Source organism: Heloderma suspectum, chromosome 7 (assembly GCF_057233095.1).
Source record: "Heloderma suspectum isolate Gila_16-S chromosome 7, 16-S_ref, whole genome shotgun sequence".
Taxonomy (NCBI): domain Eukaryota; kingdom Metazoa; phylum Chordata; class Lepidosauria; order Squamata; family Helodermatidae; genus Heloderma; species Heloderma suspectum.
Window position 1 is genome coordinate 31,391,992 of NC_139464.1, and position 18,965 is coordinate 31,410,956.

The 18,965-nt window shown below is 45.9% G+C and overlaps 2 protein-coding genes across 2 annotated transcripts in view; one reads left to right on the forward strand and one right to left on the reverse strand.

Moving 5' to 3' along the window:
• TMEM178B (transmembrane protein 178B) overlaps positions 1–18,965 on the reverse strand; it is a 440,499-nt gene that overhangs the window by 181,261 nt on the left and 240,273 nt on the right. The gene's annotated exons all lie outside the window — the stretch shown is intronic.
• LOC146339476 (uncharacterized) overlaps positions 6,266–18,965 on the forward strand; it is a 118,524-nt gene continuing 105,824 nt past the window's right edge. Inside the window, exon 1 of the mRNA XM_084811401.1 lies at positions 6,266–6,289. Within this exon, the coding sequence (XP_084667527.1) occupies positions 6,266–6,289 (24 nt within the window). The remainder of the gene's footprint in view (positions 6,290–18,965) is intronic.

The following is an 18,965-nucleotide window of genomic DNA, read 5'->3' on the forward strand; positions in this document are numbered from 1 at the left end:
ACCCTTGCCATGGAACTCGCTCTCCAGGAAGGTTGGGTTAGCTCCTTCTCTCATGCCTTTCAGGCAGTTGGTCAAGATGACGCTATTCTGCCAAACTGTGAATGGTCAATGGTGCTCTCTGATTTTACTCTGATTTTATTGTAATTGAAGTTTTTATCTCTGACTTCTTCTCATGATAGTTGTCTTCTTGCTTTATTGATTTTATTTCATTGTACATTGCCTCGATGGAGCGCTCTTTGAGTGGAGTGGCGATTTCTAAAGATCCCAATAAATCATATGGTATACATGAAGGGGGGAATGGGGCCATGCCTGCTAGCTGCACCCCCCATTAGCTGCAACTCTCTGCTCCCACCTCCATTGTTTACGCATTCAGTGCAACATCATCATGGAGCATCTATGGTTGCCTGTGAATTGGCTCTCAACTTGATTGGGGAACCCTGCACGTAGACTGCCTTTGCCAACCTTGTGTTGAATGCATGAACGTTTGGGGGCAGGAGGCTACAAAGATGTTGCAGAGGGGCCAGCAACCACAGTCCCACTATCTCATCTATGTAAGGAGGGCTTACTTGTGAACAGCCCTATTCTGATCTCTAACACTGGAATTAAAGTTATCTGTAAGTTATGACTATTGCAGACACATGGAGGGAAGGGCTGCTGTTTTATGGCAGAATGCCCACTCTGACATTGCCAAGCTCCAGTAGTTTACTACAGTTTTGCAGCACCTGGATTCTATGGGTGGGATCCAAAGAACTATGAGCAGAAGGAAAATAGCTGTTGGCACTATTTCACAAAAGCTTGTGCAGGCGACAGCGGAAGACGCCACACTACGCCATAGCAGGTAGGATCTTCAACAGGTCTTATGCTTGGACAAGAACTTGTACAGGCTTTTCCAAACACCACCTTTGGGTTTCATTTTGCTTTTCTTGCATGACACTGTAGTGTGAGTGTCAAACAGCCCTCCAGTGAGCAGAAGACACCTTCTGCCTTTGGAGCGGCACCATGGGACCCAACCCTAGATATCTAGGGGATGAGACGCATTCATAAAGGATAGGTCTATCAATCATTATTAAATATGACAGCTATTTAGAACCTCCATGATCAGAGGCAGTAAATATCCAAATACCTGGGTGCAGGAGACAAACCTTAGGAAAAGGTGGCTGCTTTGGTGCCTTGGTTGTGGGCACTAGGCCCAAGGAGAGGTTACAATCAGATAAAGATCAATGTTGTGTTTGATTACACATGGTTGTGATGTTTTGCCCTGGATCCCTCCGAGGGGTTAGTGGTGTAGCTAAATAATTGCTCCAGGCTAAGGACAGCATACGGATGTCTGTCTGTCAGTGTCACACTCTCCTGCATTAAAACTTTTTAAATCTTAAGATTTTTCCATTTCAAATATGAAGAAATGTATGAATGCTGGTAAATTCTTGTCAAAAACAAGTCAAAATGAAAGTTCTCATTGATCTGCACCTGCCAAATTCAATAGATACATGACGAGAACCATGTTGTACCATCGTATCACTGTTAAAGATGCCTGTCAGAAAAAAAGAGGTGGTGACCCTAATTTAGTACCACCAACCTGGCTGAATACACAGGGATTCAAAGCCAGACTCAAAGCTCTGGGCCTGGTTGGCTGAACCTGTCTGTTTCAGTTTCTCCCAATCTGAACATTTTAAAGCTCAAGTTCTTTTTGTCCTGGATATGGAGAACCTTGTGAATTTTGGTAAATTCTTATCAAAGTTGAACAGAAACTAAAATCTCACCCATCCCTAGGCAGAGGTGAGGTGCTCTCACAAGACAATAATCTGCATTCATTTATCTGAAAATGCTATCCTGTGAGCATCCAAAGCGACAGTAACCATTATACACTTGTATCTTCTTCTTTATAATGGAAGCAAGAGTGAGGGCTTCTTCGGTAGTTTATGTTGAACTTCTTTAAAATTCCCACATGGCTTTCCTTCTTAACACATGACAGGGGAAGGGTGAACACAACTGATGTTTCGGTAGCATGTGTAAAGTGAGGAACAGAATGGCCATGTTCTGCAACGTATGTATGAAAGAGAGGGGGGCTTTGTAAATGCTACCAGGGGCTGACAGGTCATAGCCATGTGTGTTGCTCTACAAATGTTGGGTAGAATCCAACTAAAGTCTTACTTAGAATAGACCTATTGAAATGAATGGGACTTAAGTTTAATTCTAAGTGGGATTTCAGTTGGATTCTACCCATAGTTCTAACTTTCAGTCTTTTGTATCTTTTATCTAATCTTTCCAGAGGGCAGGAAACCCCATGTTGCTGAGTCACTTGCTGAGTCACCACTGAGTAAGGTGTCATGGCACGTATACAAGAACATCTGGACTCAGGGAGGGGCTGTAGCTCGGTGGTAGAGCCCCTGCTTTGCATGCAGAAGGTCCCAGGTTCAATCCCTGGCATCTCCAGATAGGGAAGGAGAAACTCCTGCCTGAAACCCAGGACAGCAGCTGCCAGTCAGTGTTGACAGTACTGGGCTAGAAGGACCAAGGGTCTGACGCAGCAGAAGGCAGCTTGCTATGTCCCTGTATCCAAAATCCGATGGCATAGCTCCAAGTGGCTTTGCAGTGGTATGCTGAGCAGTGTCCTTTCCTGTCAACCCCCCTCTCCCATCCCCAGGCACAACTGCACTCCCAGTGATACGTGTGATATGGAAATCATAGAGAGACCAAGGGGAAATGACAAGCTGTTTGAAAGCCCTAAATGTTAATCAAATCTAACATGAGTCACCTGCAGGAATGAGGGAACAGAAATTAAATGGGAATGTTCCTTGTAATGTATATTAAGGTAAACATGAATATTTCATTCACTAACCATTGCAAGCTTGGCGACATGAGCATATATGCAGGAGAGCCTTTAAAGCTCTTGGCATGCATCTGATTGGAAGGCAGAAATGGAGTTTAGAGCATGTGAACAGCTGTGTCCGTCCAAGGGTCAGTCTAGTCTAGCACCCTGTCTCCAATAGTGGCCAACCCTAGGGATGTCAGGGAATTTCTCCACAAATCTCCGGGAGGCCGAATGCCAACGCATTCGGCCCCCCGAAATTGGTGGAGAAACGGTCCGCCACCCCCCCGCCACCCCCCCTGGATGGGACTTACCTTTGGCGAATGTCCCTGGCGCTGGTGGCTCCCGGCAGCGGTTCGGCGGTGGTTCGGCGGCGGCAGCCGGTCTTCCGACCAGCTGCCGCCACTGCCATTTCCCAGTAAAACAACAACAACAACAACAAATGTGACAGGCTACGTAAAGATTTACGTAGCCTATCATGGCTAGATTTTCAAAAAACACCGTGATACGCTACGTAAATCCTTACATAGCCTATCACGGCTGACTTTGGACAAAAAAAAAGCGTGTATGCAAATGGCGGCGCCCATGGGCGCCGCCATTTGCATTCCTTATTTGGGCACGTGTAGTCTACGTAAACATTTATGTAGACTACGGTGAAAATAAGGGCAACACAAATAGCGTTGCCCTTATTTTCGCCGTAGTCTACGTAAATGTTTATGTAGACTACACGTGCCCAAATAAGGAACGCCCTTGTGGTTCCTTATGCGGCGCCCATAGGCTTTTTTTTTTTGTCCAAAGTCAGCCGTGATAGGCTATGCAAAGATTTACGTAGCCTATCACGGCTGACTGCAGGGACGCAAACAGCGGCGGCTATGGCTGCCGCCATTTGCGTCCCGGCAGGAGACGAGATTCGCGGCCGGAGGGACGGGGCGCCTCCCCCCCACCCAGAATTTCAGGGGGAGGAATGGAGCGCCTCCCCCCCAACGTGAAGCAAGCTGTGGGATAAGGTAAGGTACTTTCGTCCATCCCTAGCCAACCCAGACATGAAGTTTCCAAATGGGATGTAAGTAGGGATATCAGAGAATTCTGCCACAGATCTTGGTGAGGCCGAACGCCAGTTCCCTTGACTCCCCGAAATCTGTGGCGGAACGAAGCCCCCAACCCCCACCCCACAAAAGGCGCACAAAACGGAGCACTTACTTGCTGCCATCAGCACTGACTTGCGAATGGCGGCCGCACTGTGGCCGGCATTCACTTCCTCATCATAGCTGTGATAGGCTACATAAATAATTACGTAGCCTATCACGGCTAACACAGGGACGCCATTTGCTTCACAGCAAGCTAAAAAAACAAACAAACAGCGTACACAAATGGTGGCGGCTACAGCGGCCGCCATTTGCGTTCCCTTTTTTTTGCTGTTTTACTCTACGTAAATATTTTTATCCTACGTAAGCTATTACGGCAAAAAAAAAAGGGGGAACACAAATAGCGTAGCGGGCGCTATTTGCATTCCTTTTTTCTTTTTTTTTGCCGTAATAGCTTACGTAAATATTTACGTAGGCTAAAACAGTGGGGGAAAAAGGAACGCAAATGGTGCCCACTACGCTATTTGCGTTCCCCTTTTTTTCGCCGTAATAGCTTAGGTAAATATTTACGTAGGCTAAAACAGCGAAAAAAAGAGAACGCAAATGGCGTAGCCACTGCCATCTGCGTACGCTGTTGGGGGGGGTTTGCCTGCAGGCTGCCCAGCGGCCGGATGTCCGGCTGCTGGCAGCCCTGGCTGGCAGCTCCACAGAATCTCCGCAGAGCGCAGCCGGCCGGGTTAGAATTTTGGTGGAAGGTGCGGAGCACCTCCCCCCCACCGCGAATCACCCTGTCAAAAAGGTAAGTTACTTTCATACATCCCTAGATGTAAGAACATAAGGAGAACCATGTTGGATCAGACCAAAGACCTAACTAGCTGTAGGCGCATGGACCTGTAAGCAAATTAATAGTAGTTCTAGAGACGCTTAGAGATCCATAATGGTTGTGGTTGTATTGTTATATTGTGGTTTTAATGTTCAATATATTTTATATTGTTTTATTGTGTGCCACTTGGTTTTAATTTTTGTGAACTGCCCAGAGAGCTTCAGCTATTGGGCGGTATAGAAATGAAACAAACAAATAAATAAATGCTCTCTTCTTTAGCTTATTAGTTGCGATTTCTTGCAGTTGGGCCTTTTGGCTCATAAGATGAGTCAAAGGCCAGTGTAGTGCCCTTTCAGCACATTCCAGAGCTAACGAGCTCTGGTACCATTTATCTTATCAGAGCCTAAGGTGTGCCTGAGAGTAAAGCTATGTTTATTTTAAGCCACAGGTGTCCATGCTGAGAAAATTGTGATAGTCTTGCTTCCGCCAAATATGTTACCAAGCACTAGGGATGTTAGAGAATTCCGCCACGGACTCCAATAAGGCCAGATTCTAAAGAATCCGGAGTCCATGGCAGAACGGAGCACTCCCCACTAGGGATGTATGAAAGTCACTTACCTTTTCGAAGGGTGACATTCATGGTGGGGGGGAGGCGCTCCGTCCTTCCCCCCGAAATTCTGGCTGGGGGGGAGGCACTCCATCCCTCCCCCTGAAATTCTGGCCGGGGGGGGAGGCGTTCCATCCCTCCCCCCCCCCGAATCCTGGTCAGCCTGCTCCGCAAATGGCGGCGGCTATAGCCGCCGCCGTTTGTGTCCTTGCAGTCAGCCATGATAGGCTACGTAAACGTTTACGTAGCCTATCATGGTTTTTTTTTTTTTACTTGAAATGGTGGTGGTGGCGGCCGGTCAGAAGACCGGCCGCCGCTGCCACCCTGCCACCGCCACACTGCCGCCGGAGCCGCCAGGAAGATTCGCCAAAGGTAAGTCCCATCCCGGGGGTGGCGGGGGGGTGGCAGACCATTCCGCCACCGATTTCGGGGGGCCGAATGAGCTGGCATTCAGCCTCCCTGAGATTCGTCGCGAAATTCTCTGACATCCCTACTCCCCACCACCACCCCACGAAACTTTCCCGGGACGGACCCTACCTGGTGTCGGCCGGTCTGGTCTGTCCACTGCCCTGGTCTGTGGCTGCAAATGGCTGCCCCCATCTGTGGCCACCATTTTCCTCCCTACTTTAGCCGTGATAGGCTACGTAAGTATTTACGTAGCCTATCACAGCAAAGAGCAGGGACGCAAATGGCGTCCGCTACACCATTTGTATCACTACTCTTTGCCGTGATAGGCTACGTAAATATATACGTAGCCTATCATGGCTAATGCAGGGATGCAAATGGTGCCCGCTATGCCGGACACCATTTGCGGCCGCAGCCCGGCAGTGGACGGAAGTCCGGCTGTGGGCAGCCCCAGCCGGTGGCTCCGCAGACTTGCTGCAGAGTGGAGCCAGCCGGGGAGGATTCCGAGGGGAGGGACGGATCACCTCCCTCCCACCATGGATGCCCCGGACCAGAAAAGGGTAAGTATCCCTACCCAGCACTGCTAGGCTATGCTAGGAAAGTTGTAGATGAACTCTAATTAATGCTTGCACCTGTCGTACTACCTCACTGCTATGCCTAAATAACATATATGATATAAAAGTCATCTTGCAGCACAGCTCTTTGTTCAGAGCATTGTCTGATCCAACCATTGGGTATGCCTGTGTGCTGTAAGTACTCAATAAAAATCCCCTTGTAAGCAAACCTGGACCTGACTTATCACTTTTTCAGTACCCCTAAATCTTGGAAGCCCACAGCCGGGGCAAACGTGAGTCCAGCATTCTGTTCACACCGTGCCCAACAGGTTGCCTGCGAGAAGCCCACAAGCAGGCCATGAGTGCAATAGCACCCTCCCGATCATGTTCCCCAGCAACTGGCATACAGAGGCACAGGGCCACTGGTACTGGACATAATATATAGGCATCATGACTAGTAATCATTGATAGCCTGTTCCTCCATGCATTTCTCCAACCTCCTTTTAAAGCCATCCAAGTCAGTGGGTATCACTACATCTTGTGGAAGCAAATGCCATAGGTTAACTACAAGCTGTGTGAACATGCATTTCCTTTGATCTGCACTGAACCTCTCACCATTCAGCTTCATGGGATGAGCTCATATTATGGATGTGACAGCCTCCCCCTGTTGTTTGTCCTTGAGACCTGCACAACCATATCATGCCTGAGCATCTGTGCTCTCTTTGTACTTCTTTGGCTTCCCATGTGGGGCCTCTCTACAGAGATAGATAGATAGATAGATAGATAGATAGATAGATAGATAGATAGATAGATAGACAGATATTTGCCATTGTGGCTTGTGGACGTATGTTGCTATAAACGGATATAATTTTCCCCTTGACACATGGACAGCAACATAGAAATGCTGCCTTATACCACATCCATTTAGCCCACTGGTCTAGGCAATCTAGGCAACACAGAAAAGGAACCATTGCTCAGTAGTTGAGCATGTGCTTTGCATGCAGAAGGTCCATAGCATTTCTAGTTTAAAAAGGAGAAGGTAGCCAAGAAAATATGGCAGAAAATCTCCATTATACCAACCTCACTGGCTCTCCCAATCACCTCTCTTTGCCTTTGCTGGGTCCCTTTATAATTCCCTATCAGTGTAATTCTATAGAACTGGCTTATCTGAGCTTCTAATTATCCTGACATCTGGATGGCCCCCCTCAGTTTGGTACACGCAACTTTGTAAACCACAAGGGGGCTTCCCATTTAATATGAGACACTCTAGGGGACCCTAGAAATATAAAGGGAGGATGTCTTTGGAAAGAAGCATATCACAATCAAACAAATTCAGAGAGAAGGATTTCTGACAGGAAAGATAAATAACAGCTCTGAGTATGTGTGAAGAAAAAAACACACCAAGAAGCCAGGGAGAACCTGTCAGAGTCAGGTCAAGAAATGATGTCTGTGAGGGAACAAACTGTGAAAGAGCTGAAAACAACCAGGCCAGGGGGAATCTGTTATCAACACTTTCTAACACAGCGCAGTGGTAGCCAGGCCTAAACACGTGAGAGAGTCATCAAGGGGCTGCCCTCAGTTCCCCACTGCATTCGTTTGTGTTAGTCACTGGTATCTTCTTAATGGCATTTTCCTGAGCCTGCGGCATGGCAGTGAATTGTGGGGCCTTTGGCTCACGTCAGGCACATGGAGCTAACGATGTTACAATTACCAGTTAAGCCACCATGCTTTATACTGACAATGGCTGACATTTATTTTGCTAATCTAGCTTGAAATTCCACCAAGTGCCCTCAGAATGGGAACTGATTTGGGAATGGGAGAAATCACAGTCGTGTCATCTCATGATTTGAGACATACAAAAAGAGTGAATAAATGAAGAGTAATGGACATTTTCAGTGTAAAAAGAGGTGATAGAAAGGAATAAAAACCAATGATATACAGTGGTGTAGTGGTAAATTTTGAAGTGCAGCCACTAATCATGACAGTCCCCATAGCTATGACCCCCAAGGAGAGTCCAGGGACTTCTTCACATGGAGGTTTTATCCTGCCATTGAGATTGCTCACTCACAGAAGTTTGTGCATCCTTTTTATGACGTCATCAACCTCCAGGGCACATCCAAAGATATTTCCTGGTTATCCCATGTTAAATACATCCAGAAATAATGAAGTATTAAAATACGTTGGACTGTTATGCTATTAAAACAGCCACTAGATGGAGCTGTTTCATTGAGTGCTATGAAACCTTGAAAATTAAAAACTTCCCCTCTCAGCAATCACATGGTCGCCATCTGGGAGCCCACTGTAAATGCGGAAAGGCTCCACAATGGTAGGACTGTGGATTTTTTCCTTAATGTAAAGGCAGCCAAAAAAAATGGAGGCAGCTGCATTGATCTATACATGTGTGTTATGTGTGTGTGCACATGTGCATACAGCCCCATGCAAACAGCAGCAGTACATAGCATTATACCCAATTTAATTGCATCAGCTAACAGTCATAGAATAGTGAGCTGGCAAAGGGCAGTGTAATGGTTAGCATGTTGGACTTTGGCTAGAGAGAGAGTGCATAAGAAAGGGAAGAGAGGGACACAGCATGTCCCCAAACACGATAAGACCACCAGGTCAAGGTTTCCAAGAGTCCTCTCCTCTCCCCCTGCCCTGCCCCTGCCCCACCCCCAGCAGCAGGGCAAAATACTTTATCTCATAGTTAGCAAACCAGTTCTGGCAATTTTCATCTCCATCAAGAACAGGTCTTTTGTAAAGTTAATGGATCTTAATTGCCCATCCAGGAGAAGCCACCCCCAAACTCTGCATTATGCCAGGGATAGCTCACAATATGCTGTTGCTAGGAAAATCCATTTCTCCCCAGCTCCTGTGAAGATTGCAGCTAAACCTAGAAGGAACAGGGAAGTGTGAGGGGGTGGTAGGTGGTGTCACTGTCCCTGCTAATAAAAAATCCTGGCACTTCAACCCTGTGAGGTCTGGCTCCACTGATGATGTAACATTTAGTGTTGGGTAGGGGGAACATAACTTAGGAAGAACAGGCTGGTGTTGGGGTGGGGGGCCTGCCCCATTCACTATGTTTTATATTCATATGTAATTATCCCTGAGAAGCACCTTTATTTCAGGTTATTCTGAGGTGTAAAAGCATAGCCATCACAACAAATGCCAGCTTACCAAGGCTCAAGATACAGGACAATTAAAAAGAGGGATAGAAGACCACAACATTGTAGTAGCTAAACTTCTGCCAGTATCTAAAAATTGCAGTCCTTACTTATGGTTCTTTTTAAACCAGACCTGGATTGGACAGCCATCAAATAGAGGACACCTTCAGATAGAGCGCTGTCCTCTGCCAGCTCTCCAAACTAGAGGACTGTTCTCTGTAAAGTAGGACACACAGCTGCCCTAAGCTTTTGGTTGACACAAGAGTTCCCAACCCTAATCTCTTCCATTTCTGCAGCCTCTATGTTGTTAGGGGGCCATGTGTCCTCTTTTACAGAGGGCAGTCCTCCATTTGAAGGACTGTCAGGGGAATGTCCTCTATTTTGAAGACGGCCTCTATTTGAAGGGCTGTCAAGTGCAAGTCCAATATAAAGATAAAGAACCATCAGAAGGAAGAGCTGGGCCTTGAAAATGCCCATCAACAGCACCTGGACAGCAGACTGAGCAAGGCACACAGGTCATCTGGCCACAGTTCTCCACATTATGGTGAGATGTACTATATTTCTATTTAAATTATAATAATTATTTCTACATGTGCATCTGCACATATAAATTAGCATATGCAAATTTTATGCAAACCAGTGTCCTCTTTTTTCTTCTTTCTTGGCACTTCACAAGTGGCCATCCTAGTTGCTATCCATAGTTATTTATGTGGCACAACATATCCACCAGAATGATCCTGAAAAGGTCTGCAGGAAGTGTGTGTGGGGGGGAGCGACCTTGTCTTGTATATTTGTGCAAATACCGTGTACGGTCGTCTTGCTCGATGAGCCCTACATAAATGAATAAATTAAATAAGCCACTAATGCTCCTTGATTATGTTTTCTTAAAACAGGGAGGTCACCTTGGAAACTGCCGTGGTGCAAAGGAGGAAACAGCTTCAAGCTCAAGCGCTCCAGTTCTGCCTGCCGCTGCAGTATCAAAAGGCCGTGTTTATTATGATGGAAAGTGCCTCTCTTTCAACAAACTGAGCAAAACGGCATGACAGGCCAAAGGACCCCAGGATGTCTTGACATTTGATTGATTGATTGAATTTCTTAATCGCCCATCTGGCTGGTCACCCGGCCACTCTGGGCGATGTACAGCAATACAATTTTAAAACAATAAAATTCTACTTTATAACATCATAGTTCTAAAAATACCCTAACCCACCCCAAATGCCTGCCTGAACAACCATGTTTTCAGCGCGTGGTGGAAGCTCATTAAAGAGGGGGCATGGCAGAGTTCCCTAGGGAGGGAGTTCCACAGAGTGGGAGCCACCACAGAGAAGGCCCCTCCCTCATCCTCACCAGCCTAGCTATCCTGGCTGATGGGACAGAGAGAAGGCCATCCAAGGCTGATCTTGTTGAGCGGCCTGTCTGGTGTTGCTGGAGGCGCTCCTTAAGATGGGCTGGGCCGGAACTGTATAGGGTTTTAAAGGTCAAAACCAACACCTTGAATTTGGCCTGAAAAACAACTGGTAACCAGTGCAACTCCTCCAGCACCAGAGTGATGTGATCATACTGGCGGCTGCCTTTAATCAGGTGAGCTGCCGTGTTCTGTACCAGCTGCAGCTTCTGAACCATCTTCAAGGGTAACCCCACATAGAATGCATTACGGTAGTCTAGATGAGAGGAAACCAGGGCATGTACTACCAATGGGAGCAGATGGTCAGGAAGGTAGGGGCGCTATTATGGGCCTTCTAGGGGCAAAATCAAAAGCCCATGGAACTTTTCTGAAGTCAGAATTAAATCAAGGTAGTTGTGGCTAGGAATGGGTGAAAAAAATGCTGCTGAGATATAGATATAGATACCCACACAAACATACCAATTGCACCTCCTGAGCCTTTAAGTGAGCTGAGACAGAGTTGCATACCAAACTATGCATTTTTGCAAGTGCTGTAATGCAGCTGCACACAAAAATGTACATCTTGGGGGAAAGTGCATGCAACATGTGTGTATTTGAAGAAAATGTGAACAAAATGGCATGACAGCAATCTAAAGTACTTGAGGGGAAATGTGCACATTTTAAAAATGCACACAAGAACATGTACATTAGGGGAAATATGCACACTAATTGTACGGATATCTAAATGGATTTCTTTTTTAAAAAATTGCACGTTTGTGCAAAAATCGGCTTGACCATAAAAATGTGACTGTCTCAGCAAGACCAAGACTGACAGATCTATCCATCACTAATTGTGGCATGTGACAACAACACTACCTCAGCTAACTTACATAGCTTTTAAAAAGATGGCAACTGATATCCAAACTACATGTTAGTTAAGATTGCAATTTAAACACTGCAATCAGGACTTGCCAGACCTCTTTCTAAACTAAATGCAGCCACAGGGGACTTCGATATGGATTAGGACTATAACCTCCCACCCCATATGCTATTTGCAGAAATTAGGCCTTTGCAGGCAAGTAGAAGCTTTAGGGCGTGATCTTGCATGGGGAAATGGCCCAGGGAAAGCGTTATAAAAATCCTCCCCCCACCTTGAACCAGATCTGGATTAGGCCCTTCCGTGGCTTGTCTTTGTCCAGAAATAAGCATGGCTGGTCCTAAATGTATGTGAGTGTTTTTAATTGTGTGCTTAACAGAACATGTAGTTTGCCTCAACCTTTGATGGAGGACAAGTCCACTCATAGCTATGAACCAAGACATGGGGAACTTGCCTTCCTCCATAAGAACATAAGAAGAGCCAGGCTGGATCACACCAAGGTACTTTTAGTCCAGCATCCTGTTCATATAGTGGCCAACTGGAAACCAGTTCTGATACTAGAAGTAGCATATAGCCATCAGGACCAGTAGCCACTGATAGCCTTCTCCTCCATGAATTTGTCCTATCCCCTTTTAAAGCCATCCAAATTGGTGGCCCTCGCTACATCTTGTGGAAGTGAACAGTATCCAGGATACTATAAGCTCTAAGGAGCTCAAGCAGGATATGTCACTCTTCCCCCCGCCCCTGCTGCCTCTTTTCCATTTTTAATTTTCCAAATAACACTCAACATTCCATGGCTACTGAGCATGCTTAATCCTAATTGGGCTTTTTCGGGGCTCTTAGGTTCTTTTTTAAAAGTATTGTTTGTACTTCTCAGGGATTTCACCAAGCATCACCAATGCATCCCTTTTTGTTTCTGAGTGGCCCCATTTTGGCTTCATCTCTATTGGCATTCATCATCTGAGTTCACTATTCGAAGGAGTGATAGCTAAATGGACCCTCCATGTCATATCTCCTTAACATTTATCAAATCAAAATAGAAACAGACTTGTAACAGGCCTATTTTCATATTAAGGATCACTGCTCCGGGCCTCTCACCACCACCACCACCAATTTACACTTTGCTGAAGCTTTTATTCTCTGTGCTTTATTCGTGTATTCTAAAATGGCCTGTCCTCCACTGATGGAAAAGCTGATGTGGTGTTTGTCCTTTAAGTTAAGGCTGTACTAGGAAAAAAAAGAACAACTGTCATGCAATATATTATCAACAGCTCATATATATTTCTCAGCAGCTGCAGTGTGTAAAATGACAGGTTTGTGCTTCATTGTGCCTTGGTATTCATGGGCAAATATTTAGATGCATTGGCACTAGAGATGATGCAGTCTCATCACTGCAGAGATTTCACAGAATCACAGAGTTGGAAGGGACCTTGGAAGTCATCTTGTCCAACCGCCTGCTCAATGCAGGACTCTGCAACGAACATATTCCTGGCAGATGGCCATTCAGCCTCTGCTTAAATCAGCAGAGGATGGTGGCCCCAATGTCAGTGGGGTGGTAAATCTGCTCTGGGTTTCAGTCAGAACCCATCAGTACTCTAAAGGAGCTATCCAAGGTGTAGAATCACCTTGGATAGCACCTTTAGAGTTCTGACTGAAACCAGGGACGGATTCACTGCCCCACTGACATCGGAGCCACCAGCCTTCACTGTCTGCATGGCTAGTGCCTTGCGACTGAACCCGAGAATCAGAGCAGACAATGCAGGGAAGTACATGGCACAGGGCATCTAAGATGGCATTGCTTTGCTGGAAAGACAGCGCACAGGCATGTCTCTTTCTGGGCTAGGGTGACCATCTGTCTTCTTTTACAGAGGACTCTCCTCTATTTGAAGCCTTCCCTGTCGAATTCCAGTTTAAAGATAGACCCATCAGCTCTGTTGCCCATCAACGGTTGGCACCTAGACAGCAGGCTGAACAGGCAGGTCACCTGGTCCCTATGGTGAGATGGACTGTATTCCTATTTAAATAAAAGTTTGTTCTAAATTTGCATCTATACATGTAAATTAGCACACACAAATTTTATACAAATCAATATCCTCTTTTTGGGTGATGCATGATCTCCCTATTTTTGGTGATTCATAGAATCATAGAATAGTGGGGTTGGAAGTGGCCTAAAAGACCATCGAGTCCAACCCCCTGCTCAATGCAGGAATCCAAGTCAGAGCATTCCTGACAGATGGCTGTCCAGCTTCATCTTGAATGCATCCAGTGTGGGAGAGCCCACTACCTCCCTAGGTAACTGGTTCCATTGTCGTATTGCTCTAACAGTCAGGAAGTTTTTCCGGATGTTCAGCCGGAATCTGGCTTCCTGTAACTTGAGCCCATTATTCCATGTCCTGCACTCTGGGGTGATCGAGAAGAGATCCTGGCCTTCCTCTCTGTAACAACCTTTCAAGTACTTGAAGAGCGCTATCCTATCTCCCCTGAGTCTTCTCTTCTCAAGGCTAAACATGCCCAGTTCTTTCAGTCTCTCCTCATAGGGCTTTGTTTCCAGTTGCCATCTGATTCTGGGCATGTCTCTACATTACAGTACAAACATACATTAGTATTACAGTAATGTAGCTGTCCTGGACCCTCCCCCAATGAATCCTGGGAATTATACTTTTTGAGAGGGTATTGAGAATTCTATCTGAGATCCCTCTTCCATGTACCTGGGTGCAACACCACCTCCCATTATTTCCAAGAAGAGGGAATGGCTATGAAAACAATGTAAATCTGTTGTGTTGATATAACCTCCGTCTCGGGAGGGGGGGGGCAGACAGCAGCTCATCAGGGCAGCTAATCTGTTCAACACACTTGGACAGCAGCAACACAACTCACCTAGAGGGGCACAAAACATTAGGATTCAAAACAGACCATACATATAGGAGCTACAGATAGCTACAGATGGAGATGTTTTATTGCGCAGATCTGCTGAGAAAATAATTTGACACATGCCAATCCTCAGATATTCTCAGCTTTGTCCTGATGTCATCCTCACTAGATATGGCTTGATGGCAGCATCCTGGTTTTTCATTCATTCTCAAGGTGCTGCAGAGGTCTTTAATGCCTCCATTTTTCTTGTTCCTTTTTCCTCTATAGAACGCTGCTATAAACCACCCTCTGCATTTGCTATTTAAATTAGGTTTATATGTATACATCCACTAACTTTGCTCTGATGCTCTCATTAAATCAGCCACTGAAATTTTGCTGGCAGGGCAGAAATTTCCTCATACAATAATTAAAAAACAACAACAACCTTTAGTGGACAAGACAGCATCACGCCTCCTTGAAATAAATTCTAACCTCTGTTTAAATATTGATGATTGTAATAATTATATTATATTTCTGCTTCTTATGTTGCAACTGCTGTAAAGCACCCCCACAGCTGCACACTCCCAAGCTCCTTTTTTCATTTGCATGGTAGGGAAATATGACTAATGGTGTTGTGTAGTTCTATTAGCACTACAAAAGGAAAATATAATGGGTACACTCAAATGATTTAGGGAAAGGGAACAAGAGTGCTTAGGAAGGAGGATGCATCCATAAAAAGTCTACTTTATGTAGACTTGATGAAATATCTTAAATTCTCAAGCTCGCCATCACTTAATACAGGTTAGTCATACCTTAACCGCTGAGAGATCTTGAGTACGCTTGCTTTGTAAATTTAAAACACACTGGTGGACCATGTATGCCCACCCCTGCTCCACAGCATCCAAACATAACTCTTCCAAGGGCTATGGAGCAAAGACATTTGCATTCCTGTTGTCTGTCTCTTAGAGACTTCAAAGAAAACTCCTGCTAGTGCTCTTCCCTTGTCCACTCACTCTCCTGATTCTGGGCAAGATCTACTTGCTGTAAAAATCAGGCTGGCAAACAGAGGATAGACAGCTGGCATTAGGTGAAACTTACCAACCTTTAAACAGAATAAAAACATTGGCCCTGTGCCTGTTTAGATTTGTGCAGCTGCATAGTATGCAGATCTTGCATTAATCCATCACTTACATCCTGCTTTTTGTCAATAGCCCTAGAGCAGGGATGGATAATATGTAGCCACTGGGCAGAATGCAGCTCCCCTGGCCTTACATGCAGCCCCTGCCACCCCTGAATTGGTTGCTGCTGCAGTGGCAGCAACGGCAAAACAATTGGTGGCTTGCCACCTGTGAAGGTTTGAGGCCTATAGAGCAAGGAAAAGAAAGAAGTCAGGCTTAAAGGCCTGGGGGGGCGGGTTGTTGGGTGGGGGTATCCCTGAGAAGAGTAGTTTCATTTCCCCGGTTAAGTTTCATTTTCATTTCCCTGGTTAAATTTCATTCCTTCAGGTTTGAAGCAGTACTTTTGGTTTGTGGGGAGCAGGGTATGTAAAGAAAGAGTCAGAAAGACCAGAGCAGTAAGACCAGAGTCAGGGAGACCAGATCCTGAAGAGGGAGCAGGAAGAAGCAGCCTGGAAAAGTCTAAGTACAGCTGGGGTAAAGGAACTTGCATTTTGCAACTTTTATTTTCTCTTAATGCCTTGTGTATCACTCATCTCTATTGTGTAAATATCTTTAATTATGATTTGCTTGCTTTAATTTACCAGTAAACTGTTGTGGTTAAACCCCTGTGTCTGGAGTATAAATCACCCCACACCTACAGCCGAAACCCCACGTTATTGGAAAGGGGAAAGTAAAAGAAGGAAGTTGGGACCCTTAAGGAGGCAAGAGATCCTTAAGAAGTTGCTCAGGGGGTCCAGGTCATAAAGGGAATCCTGACACCACTGAATTTCAGCCGCAAACCACAACAGTGGCCTAAAATGGCCAGATTTAGCCTTAAAACAAGGCACACACAGTTAAAGCTAAATGTTGCAGCATGCCATGGTGGTGCAGTCTCCAGGGGATTGCAGGGGTTGAAACTGCCCCCCAGAGTCACCCAAGTCACCCACCCCCTGCCCTAGAAACCAAAATGCAGCCATTTCTCTTATATGCTGTTTGGAATTAATGAGCTTCAGTGTCCACATTCAACATGAACAGCCAGCAAGAATTCTCCAATATCCAACACCATCCACCTTGGATGATGCATACTAGTAAAGTTATGACAAGAGAGGGGTGTTATCCAGGGCTGATGTCAGGGTTGGGCAGGTTGTCAGGGTGCCCCTACACTGGTGGGCCACCCTAGAGTTCATGAGGGGGACTGAGCCCTTCTCTTTGTGGCTTCAGTGACTCCAGGAGGCCATGTTTTCTCTACACACACACACACACACACACACTGCTCTGGAAGTTGAGTTGACATGGAGGCAGCCATATTTCTGTGACAACGGATATGCTTTTCCCCCTCATAAGAATGCCTTAGAAGTCAACTCTGTTGAAAACAGAGGGCACTGTTGAAAACAAAGATGACAGCTGCTTGGGGCCAGTATGAGTGGGGTTAAAATAAAGAAAGAAGAGGTCCCACAGCCACCATCAGCAGTGGGTCCTGTTGGGGTCCTGGGGCTCCAACAGCAGCCTGCAGTGATGCTGGACCCAACTCCATCCAAGCCCTGCTTCACCAATTGGCAATCTTGTGCTACTTCAATAATGTTTCCTGTGAAATGTCCTGCCTGTATGTATTTCTCTTTTTCCATGTAACTGAAGAAAACGGCCCCATAACGTTCACTCTGCGAAGGCTCTTCCCTTGAGTTGGTAACCATGTCACCTTGAGGAGACACTGAATGATGTGTATAGCAGGAGTTTTCAAGCATCCTGAGACAAGGGGGGAGAGAGAGAGAGAGATTCTGCCTCAAGAGATAAATTGCTCAAGCCTGTTAGGCTAGCCCTTGAACAGGGCCAGCCCAGAACAGACCTTCAACTTGGTCCCTTTAGCAATGCCAGCTTTGTCTGCTCTTCCCCCACCCCCTCGCAACACACAAATGTAAGTTATGCAACCGTTTCCCAGTTGGCTCCCACCCTCCTTAGAGACTCGCTGCCAGCAGGGCTCCAAAAGAAATGAAAGGCACGCCGGCTCTGACATCAACCTGGCCACACGCTGAGATTCATCTGCCAATGCTGCCCTCTGAGTGCTCCGAAATTGGAGCCCCTGGAACAATAGTATGAGATGATGCAGCCTCTTTACTAGGCACATTCATTACTGTGGGGCCGGGGAGATGGCTGCCCCCATCTTTTGGCCCGTGGGAGCAGTCATCATTTTCTCCTCAAATATGCCCCCTGGGAATGACGCTAGATTGAAGCCTTCCCCAATCTGGTGCCCTCCGGAAGGCCAATGGGCTGGGAATGATGGGAGTTGCAATCCAACACATCTGGAGGGCACCAGGTTGGGGAAGGCTGCTACATCATAAGGTAGCATCGTTCCCAGGGGCATTCTCAGCTGTACTTACAAAGGGCTCAGGAGCCAGGCTACCAAATTATAGCCAACCCACAGCATGGCCTTTTTAAAACCTCAAAAAAGGAATGAAGCCTGCACCACTTCCACATTATAAGTACTTCCCACACACACCTGAAAGTCAGTGTGTGTGTGTGTGTGTGTGTGTGTGTATGTGATAGTACCCCAAATTCTCCCCTGCCTTGCAAACCTTTGGTGAAGACAGTGGCGTAGAACTCCAAACGGTCCTACCATGTTTGGCTGTAGCACCCCATCTCTGGAATTCTCACTCCACAAATGCTCCCCTGGCACTGCTATATGTTTTCACCAAGCAAAGACCATTTTAATTCTTCAAGGCTTTTAATAGTGTGATTTGGTCTTCATGCTGCTTTTAATTGCTGGTTTGTTGTTTTATGATGATGATGATGTATATTTTCCTATTGTTACGTGTTTTTTTTTTTAAATTGCAGTTCTGGCAAACCACCCTAGGAACTGGTGTCTCAGGGTAGTATAGAAAACTATTAATAAAACAAGAAAATAAAATGAGCTAGATGGACTCTGGCTTAGTCCTGGAGCTTGCTTTCAGTGCCAGGGCTCCATGCCCTTGAGCATGCACAGAGGCTCTTTCTTTCAGTACTGTGAGGCTGGTTCATACATACGTACATGTGTGATTCTCACTCAATAATCACATTAATCAATCAGTCCAGTTTTATTGTTTATAATCCTAGGTCGTCACAGTATAACAAAGAGAAAAATCCAATGCATCACAAAAATAAAACTGGACAAATTAAACATAAATCAGAGGAAATGACTAATAATCTAGAACTTAGGGTGAAATCCTATCACAACTGCCATCAGCCTCTGAACTCGGAGGTTTACGGGCATCCTGTGCAG